This window comes from Ruditapes philippinarum, unplaced genomic scaffold (assembly GCF_026571515.1).
Source record: "Ruditapes philippinarum isolate M1 unplaced genomic scaffold, ASM2657151v2 ctg1598_1_1_1_1, whole genome shotgun sequence".
NCBI lineage: Eukaryota > Metazoa > Mollusca > Bivalvia > Venerida > Veneridae > Ruditapes > Ruditapes philippinarum.
The window spans coordinates 87768-111566 of NW_026860722.1; the positions used below are offsets into that span (position 1 = coordinate 87768).

Sequence of the window (23799 nt, forward strand, 5' to 3'; positions counted from 1 at the left end):
TACAAAAAATTGTAACATAAATGTTTATGTTATTTAACACACATGAGTAAAACATGTTATTTAGCACACATGAACAGTGTACGTAAACATGTTGAATGGACCATAGCCTTTGTAACCGCATATTCAATCTTAAATTTCCTGTTACCATGGCAACGAGAGGACATCTCAAAATTGCCAAAAATCACTATTAAAACTATTAATCCCATTAAAACTGATTTCAAAGTGCTACAACTTTAAGAGTTAAAGGCTTTTAAGCGTTGGTTACACGTTACGTTAAGGTCGACCTGAGGCCAGTTTTTCCCGAGTTCAAAATTTCTTGAAGATGAGTGGGTCTGCCGATTGCAAGCTTGCTGTGTAGCTTACTAACATAAAATAATTCGATCCACTCAGGATTTGAACCAATGTGAGCTTCTATCAATCAAAATGCAGCAATACAAATCTATAGCACTAATAACGATATTGCACGACAGGTATTGCTGCTATTGAATCATCGAATCGAACCACGATGACCCACATGGAAGCATCGTAGTTATAAGATATATTTTATACTTTTCTGATATACGTGAGCATGTGATGTATATGTTATAGAACGGTGAGTTTGGTGTCCTGTTCTACATGTAGTTTCATTGGCCTATTTCCTAATCAATATTTTGCTTCAAACTGTTGCTTTTGTCAGTCAGTACAATTATAGTAATTTAGTATTCTATATGGAACTAAAAACATTACATAGTTACATGTTGCTCCTATTATGACAAATAAAATCACATTTAGTATTATTTTCACTCACCTCAGACATTAGAAAAAAATAAGATTCGTACTGTGCTGCATTGTAAGTGATAGATGTTATATAATGTATTTGCTTTTGTTTATTTATTCATTTGTTTATTTATTTATCGTATTTATTCATTGACGAATAATTGCGGTCGAATTCCGACTACCTGTATTGTAAAGTCTTATTCAATCTTTCGCGTTTCTTGCTTCTTTACTTACTCTGCTAGGACGGGTACCCGTGTATGAAAAGGGTACCAGTGATAAAAGAATCAATAGCAAAACCGCTGCAAAACCGACAGTAGGGGTAGGGTGTTTTTATTAATTTAACATTTATTTTTTACTAACAACTGCTATTTTCCCGAAGATTATGTATAACTGAACATATGTAATATGTACGATGCATATATAATCAAGCCACTGGCTCATTTCAGCCCAAAAATAATGTCGAGGTGATGGGCGAGACAAGACATGTCGATTTTATGTAACTTATTGTGAGGTTGCAACAATTGAAAATGGACACACTGCAATAACCACTCGAAGATAATACATTCTAGTGTTCCTTGGTATACATGTTTTCCACATGACATATCTCCTTGTGTCAGTTGAAGGAACATTGGCTGGATTGTTATCCATCGCTGGTTTGTTTTTAGCAGAGAATGACCTGTGCATGTGCAGAGAGGGTACCGTTTGATTAGATTTCGCAATGGATATGCACCGTGATAACATAACATACGTTTTATTGTAGTTAAAGGCCTCCGGTCCACGATACACATAATATTGTACATGTTTTTATATTAATTCGTTATTTACAAAATAAATGATGCATAAACAATATACTATTCGTGATCAATACATAAGCGGTAATTATTTACGAATAAGTGAATAAAAGAGCATTATATTATCAAACATGAGTGTATGAATGTATTGATTAACATAACCACACATAAGGTATAATATTACTTTCTACATATACAAGAATGATAACTGCGATGAAAATAAACAGCCCAAAGACAATGATTTGTCTTTCTTTTTTGTATCTCCTTAGCCACGGGTTATTTTAAATTAAACATCTGTACATTCATTAAGGTGACAACAGACACTTTCCGTGGTACTACCATTAATGTCATTTTAACCAACACATTTTAGTAATAATTGTTATTTATTTAAATCTTGTGCATTAAATGTATTTGATCTTCATAAAAAATAACATATTTGAAAAAAAATGCCTTTGTAAAATAATAAATTTTGGACAAAAATCCTATTATTTTAAATCGTCCTATCAAAGTCATTTTTCACTTTTTGTAATCAAACTTTTGCAGAATAAACATAATTATAATATCTAGGGAACCGTGTCTCAGATCATTTCTATCTTTTTCTCAAAAAAAAAAATATTACGTAACGTCAAACATTTTATGCGACTTTTTTCACCATACATATTACGAAATTTAAGATAATTAAGGCACTGATTGAGCTAACGGAAATCCCTGACACGGTTTACTCCGTAAATGAATTCCTTTTCATGTGCTTTAAACCGCATGTAAATTGCTTGATTATAAAAAAAACGTTATGCCAATTCAAAATTAGTCCGACCCGCATCACACGAAGTGTCGTAAATCGGCTGTTATCTCTCAACCCCCTGCGTTTCGCATAACACGCAAATATCGCACCAAAGGTGGTCACAAATTGCGGCCACATACTCTAACAACTGTTTTTGACCCGGTGACATCTGACCAGTTAAAAATCTGTTGATTAATATCATTTTATAGCAGAAATTTCTTCAAGTCTTAACGTACTGTCGGTCTGGTATCTGTCTCAGATGTCACGTGACAATTGGTAAAATTTGAGGCACTCTGTGGGGGGGGGATGGAACGCATTTAACGTGCGACCGCCAGCGGGATAATTTATTTGTTAATAAGTAGATTGAGTTTTCAGATACATTTATTTCACATATTATTGCAAGATACTTCTACTGAGTAGCTTGTTTATCTTAAAAAATAGTTTCCATACGTACATGTAACGATTGACCTGCTTTATTGGATTATTGAATAGTCTTCTGTCCTGATCAAACAACACTCGTATCATATGAGGAAACATGGCCTTGGCCAAAGTATAACTGAAAACCATGATGTCTGGGTGGAAAAGCCAAAGAAATAAAAAGCTAGATGCCCTTCGACGGTGTACATCTAAGTAATATAATTATGTTATCAAACAGACTGAAGATATTCATTGAGTTACTAAAGTATATGTTACATGTCAAACAAAAGTCAAAATATGCATTGTTCCTGTAAGAGCCTCTGTAGATGCTAGTGAATGTCTCATGTACTTGTTAATGAAGCTATATTAACATCTATTAAATTATAATATTTTACAGGCCTGGAGCAAATTCATATTCAATCTTCTATTCAGTCTTGTTTGAAAGGACTTCGGTAAAAATGTCTGTTACAAGCCCCTTTATTCCTTTACATTTTAAGGGTTAATATTCAAAGAAGAAGAAGAATTTTATTTCAAAATCCACATGAATTGTAAACAAATGTTATGTGTCTTAAGTTCCCTGTCAGAATGACCTAATGGTTAAGATCATTTCAAATCAGGGATTGTATGTTCTAACTGAACATTCGACACGATCATGTTTCCTCAAAATGACAATAAAATAAGCTAATGAAAGTAAGGTGGACTCATGGGCGTAAATTAACCTTCAATCTTTCTATATATTGCTTCATGAAACATTAAAAGGGAAAAAGTATACAGATAATAAAGCACACGCAAATGAGTCGTTCAAAACTCTACCAATATTACACAAACACCTTAGAACCAAACCCTAAAATAAAGAAAATAAGAGGCCATAAAGAAAGCCTTACACGGCAAATAGAAAATGTTGCAGGCTCGGTTTGATTGAGCTAAAACCAGATAAGAATGAATTTGTCACAATTTGAAAAGAAAATTGTAAAGGGAATATGGCAAATGTGTTCACAAAGATGATATTTTTATGGGAAGTTTAAATATCTTAGAATTTTCTTATTAAGAAATTCAGAATGTATTAGATTCTATGCATTCGTCAAAAGAAATCATCTTCTTTAAAAGAAACTGCAATAATTAATAATAAACTTTGTCTTTATTGCAAAGGTTGGAATGATAATTTGAATGTGATGTGTTTTTATTACAAATAAATGTATCTGAAGCTTAATTCATACCAACAAAAATGCATCTAGAATAAAAATAAAATCTCTGAAGCTTACTGTAAAGCAAAATAAAAACGTTATTAACAATATGTTTCCAATATAGTGAAAACAGCCCAACACCAAATATCTAAAAACAAAAGATTTTGAACAAAAAACAAACAACACAAACGTTAATTCTTCCGTAGGCGATATTCTTCCAGTTATAATTTCAGTTCCATCCTATATTCTGTTCAGCTATGATTGTACATATCTTGAAGTATTTTTGCAAGGACAGCAAATGCAAATATCCCAATGGTACACCATACACCAAAAATTACCTACAGTGTAAGATATCAGAATATAAGACTGACATTAGTGTCGTATAAACAAAAACTCACATAATGTAAGACTGAATGAAAAAGTAGTTCATTTTCCATTAGGACATACAAACGTTGAACTTAATTTGAAACTGTTCACACGTATCGGACAGATATATTTTGATAATATAGAAAACTTATTAGAAAAACAAAATGATTTATAAATGCAATTAAAGGAAAAGAAACATAAAGATGCGGGTGTTTTTATAACCTTAAAACAACAATTGTGCGAGAATGTTATTTAAAAATTTATAAACCTGATCACTTCTCTTAGTTCCATATCTACATTTGCTCGCAAAGTGTTCACAATTGTTCCAAAGAATATTGTAACCTATCTTCCCGAGCATTCCCTTGGCTGTATTTACAATCTCTCCAACCGGCTTTGGTCTACACAATTAGAAATAAGAGGTATGTTTGAAAGTTGGTGTTAATTTATGAATTACATGCAATTAGTGCAATTATGTGTAATTAATGTTTAATTTCATAATTATTCTAAAATACAGCATACCTTTGAATCTACTAGAATACAAGCAACTCTTTTGATATATTTGTTTCATATGCCGAATAATACAACATTTTTCTGTTGTTTTCGTTTTCTTAAATTAAAACAACCTACAATATGCATGCAAAATAAAGCATCTTTATTGGATTGATACAATATCTTTCGCAGTTTTGCTTTTGAAGAGGACCAAGCGGTATAATAACTGCAACATGGCTTTTTGTTGAAATGAGAATTTGCAAGGTTTTTCCTATATCATATACGTACTGTTACTAGATATTGTTAGTGGAACTTCTGGAAAAAAAGTTTTAAAACAAGTAAACCGCATGAAATACATACGTTAACAATTGATCTTTTTTATTGTTTTTGTCTGCTCTGCTATCAAATGCAACCTTCCAGAAATCGTCAAGTTTTACCCATCCTTTAGAGAAAGGTACCCCGGAGATTGAGAAAATATGTATTAACTTCATAGCTTTTGTAATCGGCTCATCCCCAGACAAATGGATAATTTTAGAGTCCCCTAAAAATAAATAGACAAATAAGCTCTTGCTAAGTTATCATATCATTATTTTGTACTTTTCATATTAAATATCCTTTTTCTATTACAAAAAATGACAAATTTATATTATATCATGATCTAACTTGATTTGCAAGTTATAAAACGTAGTATATAAATTACTACATTAAAACAGAAAAGAAACAACACCAGCAGCAAATAAGCAATCGCAATCATAAAATTATACTTCTCGGCTATAATCTTGACTCCCTGTGAAACACAGAAATGTAATTAATAAAAGGAAATGATTATACGATTTCCATTGACAATTTTACCCTTAATTGCTTGGCCTTACAAACCTATAAGTCAAGAACGTAGAGATAGTATAGATCTGCAAAGGAAGAGAAAATGTGAACCTGGAACCCTTGGAGCACAGTTCCGCGGCCCTACCTACTGAGCTATCTGACCACTTACACATATTTTCCCCTAAAAGCTGAACAGTTTTAAATCGTAACATTGCATCAACCGAGTGAACTTTTTAAACTTAAACATAAATGCTAACTTCAAAAGATATTAAGATATAGTTTACTGCACCCAACCTGCATTCATGTTTACAAATTCACAATATTTACCAATGTCCCTTTCATTGCCTGAAAACAATGCAAACTGTATCCATCGCCTTTAAAAATGACAAAACTAACATTACATATTGTGATGGCAAGTCAATATATGTTAATGATTTTTTCTTAAATGAGTTTTAAATGCGGTCTTGGCTATTATAGTATTTTCCAAATATTGTCAATTTTCTTAAAGCTTGTTGTCTAACTTAACAATAAAACAACTTTCTGTAATGAGATATTGCGTAAAAAGAGAAATATAATGCCCATGTCCAACTTGAGGCAATTGACTTTTGATTAAATTAACAATCAATCTGAATATTTAGTTTTTTGTAAATAAAATTTGTGAATACCAAAATTTCTCCACGAACCTATATAAACAGCCCAGTGATAATACCATTTTCGTTTAAACGTAACAAGATCCCCCTTTTCAAGCTCTTTGATGACTCTTGTTGTGTCTTTTGATGAAATCTCGTCCTTTGACAATTTTGCGTCAGGGATATTTTAAAAAAAATTATGAAATGTTCACAGTAATTTTTTCAAAAAACGTAATATGCTAGTTTTCTAAAAACGTTAAAGGCAATCGTTTTCCTATTTCAAAAATTGTTATTCCGTTTTTTTACATGTACAAAATGAAAGAAATGAAACCATCGAAGCTTTGTTTATTTTTTTTTTTTTTGTCGGTCCTTTATTACCGTTTTAAATAACATTTATTTCGTCACAAAATCGGTAAGTCTCACTGTTTTTCCCTTTTATTATTATTAAGAATAGGTTAGGAAATGTACTCTTCAGAATTAAAAGAAAGATCACTTTTTAAAAAAGGGGCAGTTTTTGAAGTATTCAATAAATAAATCTCGGGGACATCAATATGTGCACGTTGACCTGGCGCTATACTGGTTGCAAAGACTTAACCTTTCTTTTCTTCTAGCAAATCAATATTTTAATTTTGTCCATCAATGTAATGTAACAGTATACAGCTTTAGGGCTAGCACGCAAGTATATAGAGTTTTATTTTCACATTAAAAACAGCAAAAAGAAACAACATTTTCCTATAAGAGAATATCCAAACTCGGACCTTGTTTAGTTCTATCCGTAATAATGAAAAAGAGATAAACCTTACCAAAGGGGCCGCATCCATGGGAACTTGGCCTGCTCCCTTTTGGAGAAAAACAAAAAGCATGAAAAACATTTAAACTTTATTATGCAACAAGATAGCAGTATTATGATTCAGGTGAAGCACATAAATGAAAAAGACACAACAGGTTATATAATTATGAACATGAAATCAGTAACATTAATTTTATTTTGAATTCGGAAGGGTTTTAAAATATTGTCTTACATTAAAGACCTATGAAACAAAAGTCAGAATTTCCTGTTGAATGATCTATGAATTATAGACAATTGAATTAACTTCTAAAATGTCATAATATATTTTCATCGACATAACATTACACATGATAACAAAACTGTTTCATTGGTTAAAGATCAGTTATTGATTGGAACACATATGTTTTATTACATGGAAATTCTATCTGAAGAAATATCATTATGATCTAAGTTTTATCTTTAAAATGACAAACAATGTACTACCATTTTGAAAGGCGATCCGACCATGGCGGTATCAATATCCATTCCCTGTGAAACAATTTGTTTTAAGGATGAATAAATCAAGTATCATATTTAATATACACGTTAAGCACTTACTTTAGATAACGAGTCACAAGTAAAAATATAACTGCTTTCAAATCCTATTACACATGACACAAAACAGTTATTGATTCTTCTGATAAGGTTGGCGTTATGCATTATTACAAATATTTGAACACATGTTATTCCTATAACATAATTTAAATATTGAAATTAAAAACGAGTTGGTTTGAACGAGTTCAGTTGTATTTGCAAACTTACCCTTAACAAACAAGCTCCTATCCCAATCGCACCATCCACTCGAAGCAATTAACAAATTAAGTTTAAATGATGAACTTAGGTAAAACACGTTATGCCTTTTTTCTTTCTAACACGAGTCTAATTATTTTTAAATTTAAGTAAGGGAACAACAAGTATTTTTATAACATAATTTCTATAATGTTTAAGTAATGGTTTGAAAGGATGTAAGATACTTATCACCTGCTGAAAGTAATTATGAATGTTGAATTATTTGTTAAGAAAATGTAAAGAATATAATAGAATATAAAGTAATAAGATATCTCTTCAAATGTATTTGGCAAACAGCAAACGAAGCAAAAGATAGTTTTGACAATGAACCATAACACACTTGTTATAATGACAATTTGATAAACTGTAACTTACCCAAGGAGCTGCAGTCATAGGTGTTTGGCCTGCTCTCTATTAGAATAAAACAAAAAGCACAATTAAACTTAATGATGCACCAAGATAGATAATTTTGAATCCGGAAGGGTTTTGAAATATTGACTTGCATAAAAGACCTATCAAACAAATGTCAGAATTTGCTGTTATAAGATTTATGAATTATAGACATTTGAATTGACTCCTGAAATGGCATAATATAATTTCATCGACATAACATTTCAAATGAAAACAAAACTGTTTCATTGATTAACGAACAGCTATTGATTGTAACACATTGCTTTATCAAATAGAAATTCTATCACATCATTTAATCTGGAAAAAATATCATAATGATCTAAATTGTATCTTTAAAATGGCAAACAGTATAGTATAAAATATAATCCAATAGCAAAAGCATCCTGAACCATTTCCTATAACCACAATTGGTTTGAAGGATGAATAAATCAAGTATCGTTTAATATACACATTAAGCACTTATTTCAAATAAGTGAAACATTGTACCTTACCTTAGGAGCCGCCATCATACATCTCTGGCCTGTTACCTATTGGAACAAAATAAAAGCACATTTAGACTTTATGATGCGCCGAAATAGCAGTATTAAGATGAAAACTAAGACATAAATGATCATGTAATAAAATTATGGGCATGAAATAGGTTACGTGAATTTTTGATAAATATTTAAATGCATCCGGAAGGGTTTTAAATATTGTCTTACATAATAAAAGACATAAACAAATGTCAAATTTCTTGTTTAAAAAACTATGTCTACACGCATTTGAATAAACTACTTAAATGACATAATGTTATTTCATCGAAATGATATTTCACGTAAAAAAAAGCTGTTTTTATTGATTAATGTTCAGTCAATGATTTAACTTTTGCTTTATCACATGGAAATTCTATTACATATTATTAATTAAATCTGGAAATATTATCACAATGATCTAAGTTGTATCATAAAAACAGTGTATTACCAAAATAGCACCCTGAACCATTCCCTATGAAAACAATTTGTTTTAAAGAAGAAAATAAATCATGCATCGTTTAATGAAAACATAAAGCATTTATTTTAAAAAAGAGTGAAACAATAAAACATAATTGCATTTAAATCCAAGTTCAAATGACACTAAACAGTTATTGTTTCCTGATTAAGATGGCGTTATTCTTTAAAACAAATATTTGAACACATGGAATTCTTATTACATCATTAAATATTGAAATGAAAAACGAATTGATGTGAACGAGTTCAGATGTTTGTGCAAAATGACAAACGATTTCTTTTCAAATAACCGCTGATCTCAATCGCACCACCAATTTCTCCCTATTGAAGTTAATCAATTAACAAATTTAGTTTAAATAATGAACTTAGTTAAAACACGTTATGCCTTTTTTCTTTTTAACACGAGTCATATTATGTTTAAATTATAAAAGAGAACAACAAATATTTTTAACATGATTTCTATAATGTTTAAGTAATGGTTTGAAAGCATATTAGATACTACTCACTTGATGAATGTAATAATGAACGTTTGTTATGACACTATAAAAAATATAGTAGAATATAAAAGAATAAGATATTTCTTCAAATGTATTTGGCAAACAGCAAACGAAGCAAAAGATAGTTTAGACAATGAATGATGTTTTGTAAACCATAAAACACATGTTAAAATGACAAAGTGATAAACTGTATCTTACCCAAGGAGCTGCAGTCATAGGTGTTTGGCCTGCTCTCTATTGGAATAAAACAAAAAGCACATTTAAACTTTATGATGCACCAAGATAGATAATTTTGAATCCGGAAGGGTTTTGAAATATTGACTTGCATAAAAGACCTATCAAAAGAATGTCAGAATTTGCTTTAATAAGATTTTTGAATTATGGACATTTGAATTAACTTCTAAAATGGCATAATATAATTTAATCGACATAACATTTCACATGAAAACAAAACTGTTTCATTGATTAAAGAACAGTTATTGATTGTAACACATTGCTTTATCAAATAGAAATTCTATCACATCATTTAATCTGGAAAAAATATCATATTGATCTAAATTGTATCTTTAAAATGGCAAACAGTATTATAGTATAAAATATGATCCAACAGCAAAAGCATCCTGAACCATTTCCTATGGAAATAAATTTGTTTGAAAGATGAATAAATCAAGTATCGTTTAATATACATTTTAAAGCTGCACGCCCCCAGATGAGCCAACATATTTCAAGAAAATTAATATTGAGAAAAATGCACTAAACTTTAAGAAAAGTAAAAACATTCAAGATCCAAGTTAAATTGTACATGTTTTGTGCGGTTTAACACTGATTTTGCGGTATTTTATCACCATGTTTCTACTGCGCTACTAACGCAGTAAAGGCTGGTTTTGCATATGTTGACTACTTTTGGTAATTTTCGTGAATTGTAAGTGCCGATTGCAATAAGTAAATTATTTTATTTGTTCACCTCACATTTTTTTTACTTTGAAATACATTTCCAAAATTTTTATGAAAACTTACGTGAATCTGGAGGCGTGCCGCTTTAAGCACTTATGTCAAATAAGTGAAACATTGTACCTTACCTTAGGAGCCGCCATCATACGTCTCTGGCCTGTTACCTATTGGAACAAAATAAAAAGCACATTTAAACTTTATGATGCTCCGAAATAGCAGTATTAAGATGAAAACTAAGACATGCATGTTAGATACTAATCACTTGATGAATGTAATAATGAACGTTTGTTATGAAACTATAAAAATATAGTAGAATATAAAAGAATAAGATATTTCTTCAAATGTATTTTGCAAACAGCAAACGAAGCAAAAGATAGTTTAGACAATGAATGATGTTTTGTAAACACATGTTAAAATGACAAAGTGATAAACTGTATCTTACCCAAGGAGTTGCAGTCATCATGGTCATAGGTGTTTGGCCTGCTCTCTATTGGAATAAAACAAAAAGCACATTTAAACTTTATGATGCACCAAGATAGATTATTTTGAATCCGGAAGGGTTTTCAAATACTGTCTTACATAAAAGACATATAAAACAAAAGTCAGAATTTCCTGTTAAATATGAATTATAGACATATGAATTAACTTCTAACATGGAATAATCTATTTTCATCGACATAACATTTCACATGAAAACAAAACTGTTTCACCACCAATTTCTCCCTATTGCACTGAATTAACAAATTTAGTTTAAAAGATGAATTTAGTTAAAAACACTTATGCCTTTCCCTTGTTTTATTATGTTTAGATAATAGGTTAAGAACAATGAAAACATTTATAAAATGATTTGATACGTTTATGTAATGGTTTCAGAGTATGTACTGTATTTACCACCTGGAGAAAGTAATAATGAATATCGAATTAGCCAATGAGTGACTTTTTGATAACTATATAAACTAGAAATGTGTCTATAGGACACGGGTGTCCCCACACGCCACTGTTCTGTCAATTTCATGACTCTAGGTCGAATATTTTTGGACTACATGTGTCACAAGTTGAAAACTAAAAGTATTTTACTAAGTAAAGGGCAAGACCTTTACAAATACTGAATAAGTCCACAAGCAAACCCCAAGGCGCATAAGAACACATGCTGACCAACATTCTTGTAAACTTTCAGGCCTACAAATCAAATACTTTTTAATGTATGCATGAACAAGTTGAAAATTGCAAATTTATACTACTTTAAGTCAAGGGCAATAACTCTAACAAAACCCAGGTGCATAGCTTCACAGTGATGTTGATCATTTCCTTATTCCTGTAATTTAGTGATGTTGATCATTATTCCTGTAAAGTTGGTTGATTCTAACTTAAGCACTCAAGGAACAAATAACACAACATAATGAAACGGTTTTTACTCAGTCAAGGGCAATAATTCTACAAATACTGGATAAATTCACAGGCGAAACTCAAGATGCACAACTATATATACTGAGCAACATTCCCGTAAGGTATCAAGACTCTATGTCAAACCCTTTTTTGAGTTACATGCGACACAAGTTGAAAAGTGCAAAAATTTACTAAGTGAAGGCCAATAACTCTAAAAATACTAAACAAATCCACACGAAATACCCAGGTACACAACTACACATGCTGATCAATAGTCCTGTAAAGTTTGATGACTTTATGTCTAATCCTTTTTGAGTTACATGCGACATAATTTGAAAATTGCAAAATTTTACTAAGTCAAGGACAATAACTCTAAAAATACTGAATAAATCCACACGAAAATACACAGGTACACAACTACACATGCTGATCAACATTTATTCAACGTTTGATGACTCTATGTCTAATCCTGTTTTGAGTTACATGCGACACAAGTTGAAAATTGCAAAATTTTACTAAGTCAAGGGCAATAACTCTAAAAAATACTGAATTAATCCATACGACATTACCAAGGTGCACAACTGCACATGCTGATCAACGTTTCTGTAAAGTTTCATTACTCTAGGTCAAATACTTTTGAGTTACGTGCGATACAAAAGAGAACGGATGACGGACGAAAAGACGGATGGACGGAACGACGGACAAGGGTAAATCTAAATGCCCCCCCCCCCTAAAGTGGTGGGGAGTGGCACAAAAATTACAAAATTTAAAAAGCTTTTGAGAACGGAAATAATAAAAACATTTATGTTGTATATTCGGCCTTTAAAAGAACCAAATTACATTTTACCTCAAACATGGAATTAAGCGATATACAAAATATGTCTTGTATAATAAATTATTGTTTAATTACCATTCTTAGTTCAAGTTGAGAACAGTGATTCAAGAAACGTGAATAATTGAGTAAATCTTATTAAACTACAGAAAAAGTTTGAATGTATCATAAAAAGTTTAATCATCTATTCAACCAAACTCTGAAATTCCTTATAAATATAATGTATTACTTGTTTCAAATAACGAATGAAATACATCGAAACGCATTGTTTTTGCTGATGAAATGGAACGAATACACCAAAATCACCTTTAAACTATAGCTATTCGAGTAAAGCAATTAACAAATAAAAAGAAAATTGAGAATGTTGAAAAAGTATTTTTAGATTTTTCAATCTGTTTGTCAACCATCGCATTTTACATCGTGTTTTTATAAAACACGTAAGGTAAATGATTGTAACTTACCTCGTCATCATCGTCTTCATCGTCTTCATCGACTTCATTGTCTTCATTGACTTCATTGTCTTCATCGTTTTCATTGTTTTCATCGCAAGTTCCAGATAGGTTACTCTATAAGATAAGATTCAAAAATAATATTAACTTACTGACTTGTGTTTTGGTGCAGCAACCGCAAGTACTTGCGCACACCTTATCTATCTAACCATTTAACATTAGTTCGCAACGTAGCAAATACCTTCCCGCGAAATGTCTTTGATGTTCAATATAGATTTGTGTGTAATTTATAACTTATACTGGAATAATTGTATCGAAAAAATAGCGTGTTGTTCGTTATTATTTGTAAAGAACTTACTAAATCATATCTGCAGTAGATGGCCAGTTTCTTGCAACTGTTCCACATTTCATTGTAGTATATGTTTCCGACCATTGTCTTAGCTAATTCTACTATATCTTCAGGGTCATCCGGGCTTGGAAATCAATAAAGAAGTTTTTGAAATTGTAAAACAATTATATTTTTTTCCCAAAATTTAACAGCAATGACATTTTTGTGTACCATGATAGAATTGCAAACTAATGCTATATAGCTTTTCATTGCCAGACATTATAAAAACGTGTTTTAGTTTTACCCTTTTTTAATTTGTTAAAGTTTATTCTTGTGCATGCATGTAATATAAGTTTTATTAGAAATAAAATAACAATATGTTGTTTTTATTCATATCAAAGTAAAAAATAAATTTCGATATCTTAAAATCACATCTATAGTGTTTTAATCAAGGACTTATTCGAAGTGTCTTACGTCATCTTAGGTGTGTCCTTGCAATTTCTCTCGTATTTATCGAATGCTTCGGCAACATCAAGGAAATCGTCCTCCTTAACAGCTGCTTTTGTATATTGTTTACCGGCGACAGTGAACAAAGCTTCGCTTTGATCACTTGAATTTGTTATGACCTCCCCAGTAAGGTGTACGACCTTCTTGTCTCCTATAACAGAATCAATTACTCCGTATAAAGAAATATAAGTTTGAAGTGAAATAAGCCTATAATGAAAGATTGTAATTCAAAAAAGTACATTGGTTGTTTTATGTACCATACATAACGACAAACCATAAAATAATTTGATTCTATTAGGATGTTGTTGGCAAGTATGAGTTACGTGATCTTATATTACATAGTTACATTTATATACAAGTAGCAGATAATAATTTTTTCTCGAGCAAATTATTAATTTTCTCTACTAAATAACTTTATGAACATTTGTTCTTGAAGCAAAATTTATAAGAATATCGTAAAAACGCTTTTTTTTTCTTAAATCAGTATTTTAAATACTTGTGACCCAAGTGCGTTTTGTAGAACAATCAAAAGAGATGGATGAAATTGCCAAATCTTCTATAATGTCATATTGCAACTCAAGTAAATAATTACTTCATTATAAATAAATTGAATGATATGTATAAATCATGCAGGATAAATGTAATTAATGATTTAACTTATTGTTCATTGACTATAAAAAAGTATGGAAGTGTGCAATATATGATTATCGTATGTTATACCTCAAGCATCTGCCATTCATATTCATTTTTGTATTTTCTGATCGCAAGATCAGTAAATACAAAGCTAACATCCACGGACTAACACAAAATTTCCTCACAGACCTAACAACGCAAAGTAGTTCTCACTCAAAACTGCTTAAAAACCAGCAATTTAAAAGAAAGAATAATTTTTAATGTAGGCATTTAACAAATTACAGTGCATTAAAAGTAATTGTTAAGATTAGTCAATAGAAATATGAGGTTACAATCACAAATTTCGCGGATGAATATCTTTTTACCCAATGAAAAATGTTCGGCTATTTCCTTAAAGCTTCGGATTATCATGAATGCACAATGACAAATTACGCGGATGAATATCTTTTCATCAATGAAAATGCTATTTTTAGCCATGTCGTTTACCGAATACTCCAGAGAGTAGTACACAAATAAATCTGACTGTCGAGTAGTGGAATATATACATGTCGGACTGTTTTGGCGAGAAGATTTTCGCTAAATTATTTTCATTTGTATTATCAAACAACAGGTTTATCGTGAACAAAATACCTCGAAATTAATAAGGATTACAAACACGAAAAGGATACCCATAAACACTTTTCATATGAACTACATAAATAACCGAGGTATATCAAGTGAAAAAAGACAAGTTGTTTCCCTTATCTTCGAGTAAAATTGGTATCTCTTACGCTAAAACAATACAAATTAAGCCATTTTTAAACCGCTAGTTTGTTGTGATTAAATGTCCGATTTTAAAAATTATTACATCAATGGAAAGCTTAGGATCTTAGCTTTGTCACAGTATATAATTTTACATATCTTTTGACACCAAAGTATTTAAATTAACTGTTAAACCTACCATATGTCAGCCCATTTTACATACTATTTATACAGTGAGATACGCAAGCGGTTATCTTTACTTGATAAGAATAGCCTGTCGTCTGCTAGTTGGGGAAAGTGTTTATCGGTGTAATTACAATGTATTTGTTTTTATTCAAGATAGATACGTATTACTTCACCGTGGTGCAGAGGGAGCGCGCTCGTTTAAGGTGTGAGAGGCCTAAGGTTCAAATCCTAGTCCTAGTTCTATTAGGATGTTGTTGGCAAGTATGAGTTACGTGATCTTATATTACATAGTTACATTTATATACAAGTAGCAGATAATAATTTTTTCTCGAGCAAATTATTAATTTTCTCTACTAAATAACTTTATGAACATTTGTTCTTGAAGCAGAATTTATAAGAATATCGTAAAAACGCTTTTTTATTCTTAAATCAGTATTTTAAATACTTGTGACCCAAGTGCGTTTTGTAGAACAATCAAAAGAGATGGATGAAATTGCCAAATCTTCTATAATGTCATATTGCAACTCAAGTAAATAATTACTTCATTATAAATAAATTGAATGATATGTATAAATCATGCAGGATAAATGTAATTAATGATTTAACTTATTATAAGGTTCAAATCCTAGTCGATGAAACTTTTTTTTTTTTGAAGTGTTTTTTTAAGGACGTAGCCACGATATGCAAGGATAAAGTGTGACTGTCATAAAAAATGAAAAATGATTTTTTGATGCAACTCTAGTCATGCAAATTTCCATATGTATCAATCTCAAACTCAAAAAAATCTAAATGCAGTCGCTGCGTAAGATGAATTATAGTATTGAAAAATAAACTTATACAGGAAAATACATACAGATAGTCAGTGTGATTTAGATTGCAAAGATCAGAAAATACCACAGAGCTTGCAGCCCTTTGATTAATATATTGTGCTGTACAATTGTTTGTCATTCAAATGCAGTATAAAGCAGTTGTGCACGTACCGACATAAATTCCCCAATGTGTGGCTGTTTGACTGTGAAATGTTATCATATCACCCGCCACGAGTGATTCGAGAAATTGTTTTGCGTTCGTTTTAACGGCCATTGTTTCAGAATGTTCAATAAATGTATAGGTATCAGTTCTTTACTCTGAAAAAGAAGTTTCGTCTTGGAATTATCTTGATGTAATAACTTAAATTTGATAATTTATCAATTCCTTAACAAATATAAATGAGTTAGTTTCAAAATATTCGATATAATGACTTAAACAGTTCCTGTAATTTTTATCCTCACCTTGTTGTACATTGGACAACTTTAATTAAAGAAGAATAATGAAACCAAAACAATACATGATAAGTGCAATTGTAGTAACTTATTCAGACACGAAATTACTTACGACAGCAGTAAAAGTATAAAACAATCATGCAGTGTAGAGCGACCGAAGATAGAAAAAATAGTTCAAATATAATCTTTCTTTCCTATTAATAGGCAAAGTATGCAAAACCTAAAAGAAACTTACCTCTTTTTCAGCTGAAAGTAATTGCGCATCCCAAAAATGTTTCAATGTAACGAAATGAACATTGCAAGATATGAGTATATATATTTGACATGTTTTCTAGGAAATAAAACCCGCCTGAAAAAAAATTAAGTTTACATTAATTTTGTCAATCCTATACGCATATTTGTAAACCTAAACGAGGAAAAATGTAATCATGCGGCCTGTCATAATTATAATACCAAGTATGAAATCAAGATTTCTAAATATGTCGATACATACATGCATACATGTACATAGATACTTAAAGGTAAAATTTTACACAGTTATTAGGACCCAACAAATAAACACAAAAAGAGGCTCATCAGATTTAATTTATCCTTTGCTTCTATTGCTTTTTGGCTGTTAATGAATTTATAATAGTGAATTTATATTTTGTATGGGAGTAAAGAAAATACTTTATTTACATATTGCTACTTTTGTGACATATAAAATCACATTAAATGCTATTTTCTTAAGTCGATAAGCATCTAACATAATCATTACTTAAACAATATGAAACTAGTGTATAAACAAGAAATAATAGGTTTTTGAGGCATAATGTGCCTTAAATCAATGAGTTCAGTTATTTTTTAATATTCTTAAATTTTTTGACTTGGAACTTATAAATAATACATAATTGAATACCTAATTATTACCTTCATCAGTCTTTTTCAGCAATTTGTACAAAGAAGAATCCAGAATTGGAATTTAGAAACATATGAACGTGTCAAGTATCAAAAGTAAACAGTTCATTGCAAAGCATAAGGGATTACATTACAGACATATTATGCCCTAGATATGAATAAATCTTAACCTAGAGCACGGGAGATGCATGTTACCTGATAAAATAAGCATTTAACGTGAAATGTTATGTAATAAAAGTAGCCAATTGTAAAAAAGTATTTGACTTCCATAAAATCCAACTCACTATAACTGTTCTAATTGCAAGAAAGCAACAGATGTAAAATAGAAATCAGGTAATTATGTATGCGATGCGTGCGCGCATGTGTGCGTGTGCGTGCGTGTGTGCGCGTGTGTGTGCGCGCGCGCGTGTGAATTTTTATTTTATGTTCCTTTTTTTAATGGGGTGTTATTCACCAATGCAAATTAAGAAACCACACAATAATGTTTAGACTTGATTCATTGCAAAATGTCAGTAAAGTTTAACATTGTCATTTAAAAAAAGCTGAATCAATTGCACAGATCCCTGACTCTTCTTTGTTCTATGTGTCAGATTAGTGAATATAACAAGGATTTGTTAACTTTGTTAGTGAAAGAGCACATGCCAATGACTGCCGTTAAATATTTTGTTATCCCTACTGTCTTTATCTTAATATTGTCTGTAATTAAACCTTCTATTGTCAACGTTAACACCAAAGACTGTCTATAATACTAAGAATATTTACAAGTGCAAACCATTGATTTACACATTGATTACCATACCACAAACTACATACTACTGTTATCACTTGATCACAACGTCACCACTAAAAATGTAATAAAATAGCATTTGAATACCAATGAATTTACCGTTTTATCGTTGTACAATTACTAATTTTTCCCATTCCAATTTTACCCATCTTAATATACATATATATACTTCCATGATAAATATTATCCTTACGACACTGTTATTATAAATTTATATTTACATACGGAAAATCAAAATTCCAATTGTAGTAAATGGTAGAAAGAGTTTTGAAGTAAATGGCAGAATTGTGTTTGGTATTATTTGAAGTCAAACATGGGTTGCACTTTTTTCATATCTAATTTTATTGTCGAATCACCGTACAAATAATACATACGTACTTAATACATACTTAAAGCAAAACTGCTTGGATTTTTTTTACTATTAGTCCTAACAAAGTAAAACAAAGTAAACGTTAAAGGGACTTCACTTACTTAAAGGTACTTTTGACATAACGGGACATGCAATATTTTTTCGAGATTTTTGTACAATTTGATGTAATTCTGCACCAATAACTCGTATACATATTGGTGTTTTTTTATTGTTCTTTTTTTTTCTTCTTTTTTATATCGTCCTTTTTTGTAAGTATGAAGGATATAGGGGCAACACATGTACGCTTATTCAGTCATGTCTAGACGTTCACCTTCACAACTTTCTAATCTAAACAAGGATGCGTAACTTCACCTTCCAGAGTAAATATGAAACAACAATTATTTATTTTACCCCCACAAACGACGTTTAGGGAAGGTATATACGAGGAGTCAGCTTGTCGGTCTTCTTCATGATTTCCAGACGAAAACTAGAGTTTGGAATGAGAAACTGTAATTAAATTTGGTATATAGCAACCTTATGTGGAAATCCGGTGTCGCGTAATTATCACACTTGTGGTAATATTACCACGCGTGTGATTTTTACGCATTAGGGGTAATAATCACACAGTTAGGAGTAGTGCCGTTAGAATCACGCGTACGGTCTCATTTTAACTCCAGGATAGTTGTGATTTTAAATCTAAATAATAGCTATGCGTGTTTGTTATGTTTTGTCAGGGATGTCATTTCTCCTAAAATTAGAATAATAATATCTAAAAAAAAATAGAAGCGTTTCAAGGTAAGTTATAACATTAAATAAAAGTTTTCAATAAAAGTGCAATCAGATAGAACTACTTGTATTACCAAAAATGTATAATTTGTATGTACACGTGTGTGATTATATCGCGCCGAAGTAACAAATAAAGTACCTTGATAATCATGCGTACGAAATTATATGTAATCAAACAGAATTATGCATAGTATAATATTATTTTCTCCGAAATCAATTTTGCTCAATTTTATGAAAACTTTTAAAATGTTTTGATGTCAAACAAGATCTCGGAAAAAATGTATAAACGCGTGCGACAGAAAAGCCGTGATAATCGCATGCAAGGTTATATATTTAACCAAACACACTTGAATTAAACATATTTGTTATATCGTTAAACATAGATAAACTTATCCGGTCATAATACTTGTTCATGTGGGAAAATATTATTTAATGTAATACTAGTGAAGAAATAATTTTAAACTACACTTAAATTTTCAGCGTCATATCCGGAGGAATTTTATAACGTTGGTTGTATGTTATACACATTGATGCATGGAAGTGTCAATTCTCTTAAAATCGCTAAGCGTGAACACAAAACATCCCGTTTGAAGTGTCAGTTTATATCAATATTGACAAATACGGATGTCGATAATTCTAATTTAAAAGCACATTAATTATCGCCTAAATATTTTCCCACCTGACAAATCTCTTACTTGCATTAAAAGCACTTTTTACATTCCTTTTATTTTTGTTTTAGTTTTTTTGTTGTTTTTTGTTTTTGTTTTTTTTTTCAACAAATTGCATTTTAGTTACCAGAGAATTCCATTCACAAAATGCAATTTAAGAAAATTCAACATATTCGTATTCAACAGTTTAAGTATAAGACAACACAGTTGTGATAGCAATGGAAGAAAAAAATATATATGCAAATGAACCAAAATTGTTCAATATGTGTCGAACAGAATTCAGACGACCATTTTTAAACGGAATTTTCAGATCTTTATGTCAAGGTTACATTAATATCCAGAATTAAGACCACTTCGCTTATCGACTTTTAAGACCACCAGATTCAGTACAAAATATTTGTTTTGTTCTTTATTTGACCCAACTATAGGGACCACTGATTTCAAGTCAATACCTACATATATCTTAAATTTGTTGTTATGGTTTTATTATCTGCTTGAATGCTCCTGATAGCTGATCAAAAACAACTTACATCATTTATATATTGTATGAAAAAAGGTGAGAAAGTAAATTTTAGAGTGGTTGAATGTTGCTTTAAAAAATTGATTATGCGAAGAAATAATGTTTAATTTAATGGGTGAATTATGTCCATCATTTAATCATTAATAATCAAATCAGACCAAATAGAAGTCGCTATTAAATTTCTTTTTTCCCATCAGATGTTAAATTATAGCATATTTTAATATTGCATTTAGTATGTAGGTTAAGATATATATTGTTTGTTCATACCAAATGACCAAAATAGTCCATGGTCAAAAGCAATGATAAGAATATTCACAATTAAGACCACCCGATTGTCTTATATATATGTTTACAAAGTTCTAACTTTTAGAACTTGATACTGGCATTATACAAAATAACACAGCTGAATAAATCGTTTTCTTCGAAATATGACCGTTTCACCCAGACGTAATGACGCCTTATTTGTAATCGCCTCATACTCGTATTATATAAAGAATATTGATATCTTCTGTTGGAGTGATAATGCAACAAAAGGTATTATTGTGACGTATTATTATATTAAATTTTGTCTACCCGAAATCTGCATAATTAGAACAATCTCAACAGATTTTGCGCTTTGAAAAATAAGGATATTATCTTAAAGTGATACATTGTTATTTTGCGTAGATGTGTTTCATTTAAATGGTATTAAGCTGGTATATAGTATATTATATTTTATAAACTTCACATCAATAGTAAAATTAGTTTATTTCCACAATAATATTGTCGATTTACATAAAAAAGTTGTAACATTTAATGCTTATGTCATTTAACACATATCAACAGTGTACGTAAACATGTTTAATGGACAATAGCATTTGTAACCAGTAACCGCATATTCAATCTTACATTTCCTGTTACCATGGCAACGATGGGATATCTCAAAATTGCCAAAAATTACTATTTTGCATCAAAACTGATTACAAAGTGCTGCACATTCAAGAGTTAAAGGCGTTTTAGCGTTGGTTACATTTAATGTTATAAATAAGGTCGACCTGGGTCCAGTTTTAGCCTTTCCCCGAGTCCACAATTTTCTCGGAGATGAGGAGGGGGGTCTGCTGACCCCCTTCAAACCCTAAGCAAAATGGGGCACATCCCCTCTCTGACACCCTCTTGATTTATATATTAGATATGGGATGGCGCCGAAAAAGTGATCAATTAAAAGGCTATTTCTCGAACAAATACAAGCTTGAGGTCTAAATAGGACAACTAGTCTATTTTAGAAATTCAGAAGGTTAAGGAATAATTATAAAATTTAGAATGATTGTAACAGATAGATCCTTTACTTTGGAAATGATCTTTTTGGAAGGCAAGTAATTCTTGATATATGTTAATAATTCAAATTTAGGACGAAGAAATATTGCCAGGAAAGACTTCTGTGCCGTATATGACTATAATTCTACCGAAATATGATCGTTTGACCCAGACGTAATGACGCCTTATTTGTAATCGCCTCATACTCGTATTATATAAAGAATATTGATATCTTCTGTTGGAGTGAATCAGGAATAAAACAATAATGGCAATAATAATACTAACAAGTAAAAAAATATAATAATAATAATTATGATTTAAGCATGTAAGTCTCTTATTAACTAAAAGGAAATAAGTCCTTGGCCTCGCAATAAAGCTTATGTTATTATAAGTAACATAACATAACATACGTTTTATTGTAGTTTAAGGTCTCTGGCCCCAATACACCTAATATTGTACATGTTTTTATATTAATTCATTATTTACCAAATAAATGATGCATAAACAATATATAATTCATATAAAAATACTATTCGTGATCAATTCATAAGCGGTAATTATTTACGAATAAGTGAATAAAAGAGCAAACATGAGTGTATGAATGTATTGATTAACATAACCACACATAATGTATAATATTACTTTCTACATATACAAGAATGATAACTGCGATGAAAATAAACAGCCCAAACACAATGATTTGTCTTTCTTTTTTTGTATGGGTTATTTTAAATTAAACATTTGTACTTAACAATCGTATATCGCCAAACAGGCATACATGTACATGTAGTCACATGATTAAGCTTGTTTGATAGAATAAACGTGTTTGAAATGTTAAATATTGTACATTCATTAATGACTTTTGTTTTTATCCGATGATTTTATAGGTCATATTGTGGCACTAAGTATTTGAAGTCTGTTTAAACAGAGAAAAAACAACAACTTTTTTAAAAACGCCAAAGCGGCAAAACTGAATATGTTGCAGACTCAATGTGATTGAGTCTGTTACGCTCGTGAAACATGCAAGCTACCACACGCGCCTCAAGAACCGGCATTATCTTGAAACTGACGCTATAAAAGCAAGAAGGGGGATTACCACATGTATTAATACTCCCTAACGAATTACCTAAACTGGTAGAACAGTTAACAGGATAATGACAGGTCACAATTTAATTCATTTTTTTAAATGATGCCTTTTTGTAGGGAGTGGGAGTTTTACATTGCAAAGTAAAAAGTAGGTCTTTTAGCAACTTTTCAGCTTTATTTTAACAGGAAGACCCCAGGAACAATACCGTGAAACATTTCAGACAAGAACGGACACTGAGTAGAATCATCGACAAATCGCTCCTCATATAAAAAAAACGTCAAGTTTTTGCGGGATTCGAACCAATTGTTGTGCAAGGCAAGTGATTCTGAAGCCAACGGTATTTACCAGTCTGCCCAGGACCACCATAAAAACAAGATTTCATCAGGCAAT

General features: G+C 30.8%; 2 protein-coding genes across 2 annotated transcripts; both read right to left on the minus strand.

The window, feature by feature from the left end:
- Positions 1-2691: 2691 nt before the first annotated feature.
- LOC132713183 (phospholipase A and acyltransferase 1-like) lies at positions 2692-6358 on the minus strand. The gene is made up of 4 exons (XM_060695669.1): positions 6290-6358; positions 5145-5325; positions 4564-4693; positions 2692-4267 (listed from the first exon to the last, which is right to left on the minus strand). The coding sequence occupies exons 2-4, from the start codon at positions 5273-5275 to the stop codon at positions 4181-4183; spliced, it is 348 nt and encodes a 115-aa protein (XP_060551652.1). The 5' UTR covers positions 5276-5325; positions 6290-6358; the 3' UTR covers positions 2692-4180.
- Positions 6359-6760: 402 nt separating this feature from the next.
- Positions 6761-17366, minus strand: LOC132713186 (uncharacterized). Its single transcript, XM_060695672.1, has 12 exons — positions 17258-17366; positions 16741-16887; positions 14168-14351; positions 13724-13838; positions 13378-13482; positions 11141-11185; positions 10827-10862; positions 9946-9981; positions 8756-8791; positions 8229-8264; positions 7509-7553; positions 6761-7074 (listed from the first exon to the last, which is right to left on the minus strand). Exons 2-12 carry the CDS (start codon positions 16841-16843, stop codon positions 6904-6906), a joined length of 912 nt encoding a protein of 303 aa, XP_060551655.1. The 5' UTR covers positions 16844-16887; positions 17258-17366; the 3' UTR covers positions 6761-6903.
- Between the last annotated feature and the right edge of the window lie 6433 nt (positions 17367-23799).

Bases quoted from the DNA above. Each gene is read 5' to 3' on its own strand.
- LOC132713183 (XM_060695669.1), bottom strand. From the start codon at position 5,275: ATGAAGTTAATACATATTTTCTCAATCTCCGGGGTACCTTTCTCTAAA. The intron at 4,694-5,144 runs GTATGTATTTCA...CTAATTGTGTAG, and splicing joins AAAAAAGATCAATTGTTAAC to ACCAAAGCCGGTTGGAGAGA. The intron at 4,268-4,563 runs GTTTATAAATTT...CTTACACTGTAG, and splicing joins GAACTAAGAGAAGTGATCAG to GTAATTTTTGGTGTATGGTG.
- LOC132713186 (XM_060695672.1), bottom strand. From the start codon at position 16,843: ATGGCCGTTAAAACGAACGCAAAACAATTTCTCGAATCACTCGTGGCG. The intron at 13,483-13,723 runs GTAAGTTCTTTA...CTTATCTTATAG, and splicing joins TCTACTGCAGATATGATTTA to AGTAACCTATCTGGAACTTG. The intron at 8,792-9,945 runs GTAAGATACAGT...TTGTTCCAATAG, and splicing joins CTATGACTGCAGCTCCTTGG to GTAACAGGCCAGAGATGTAT.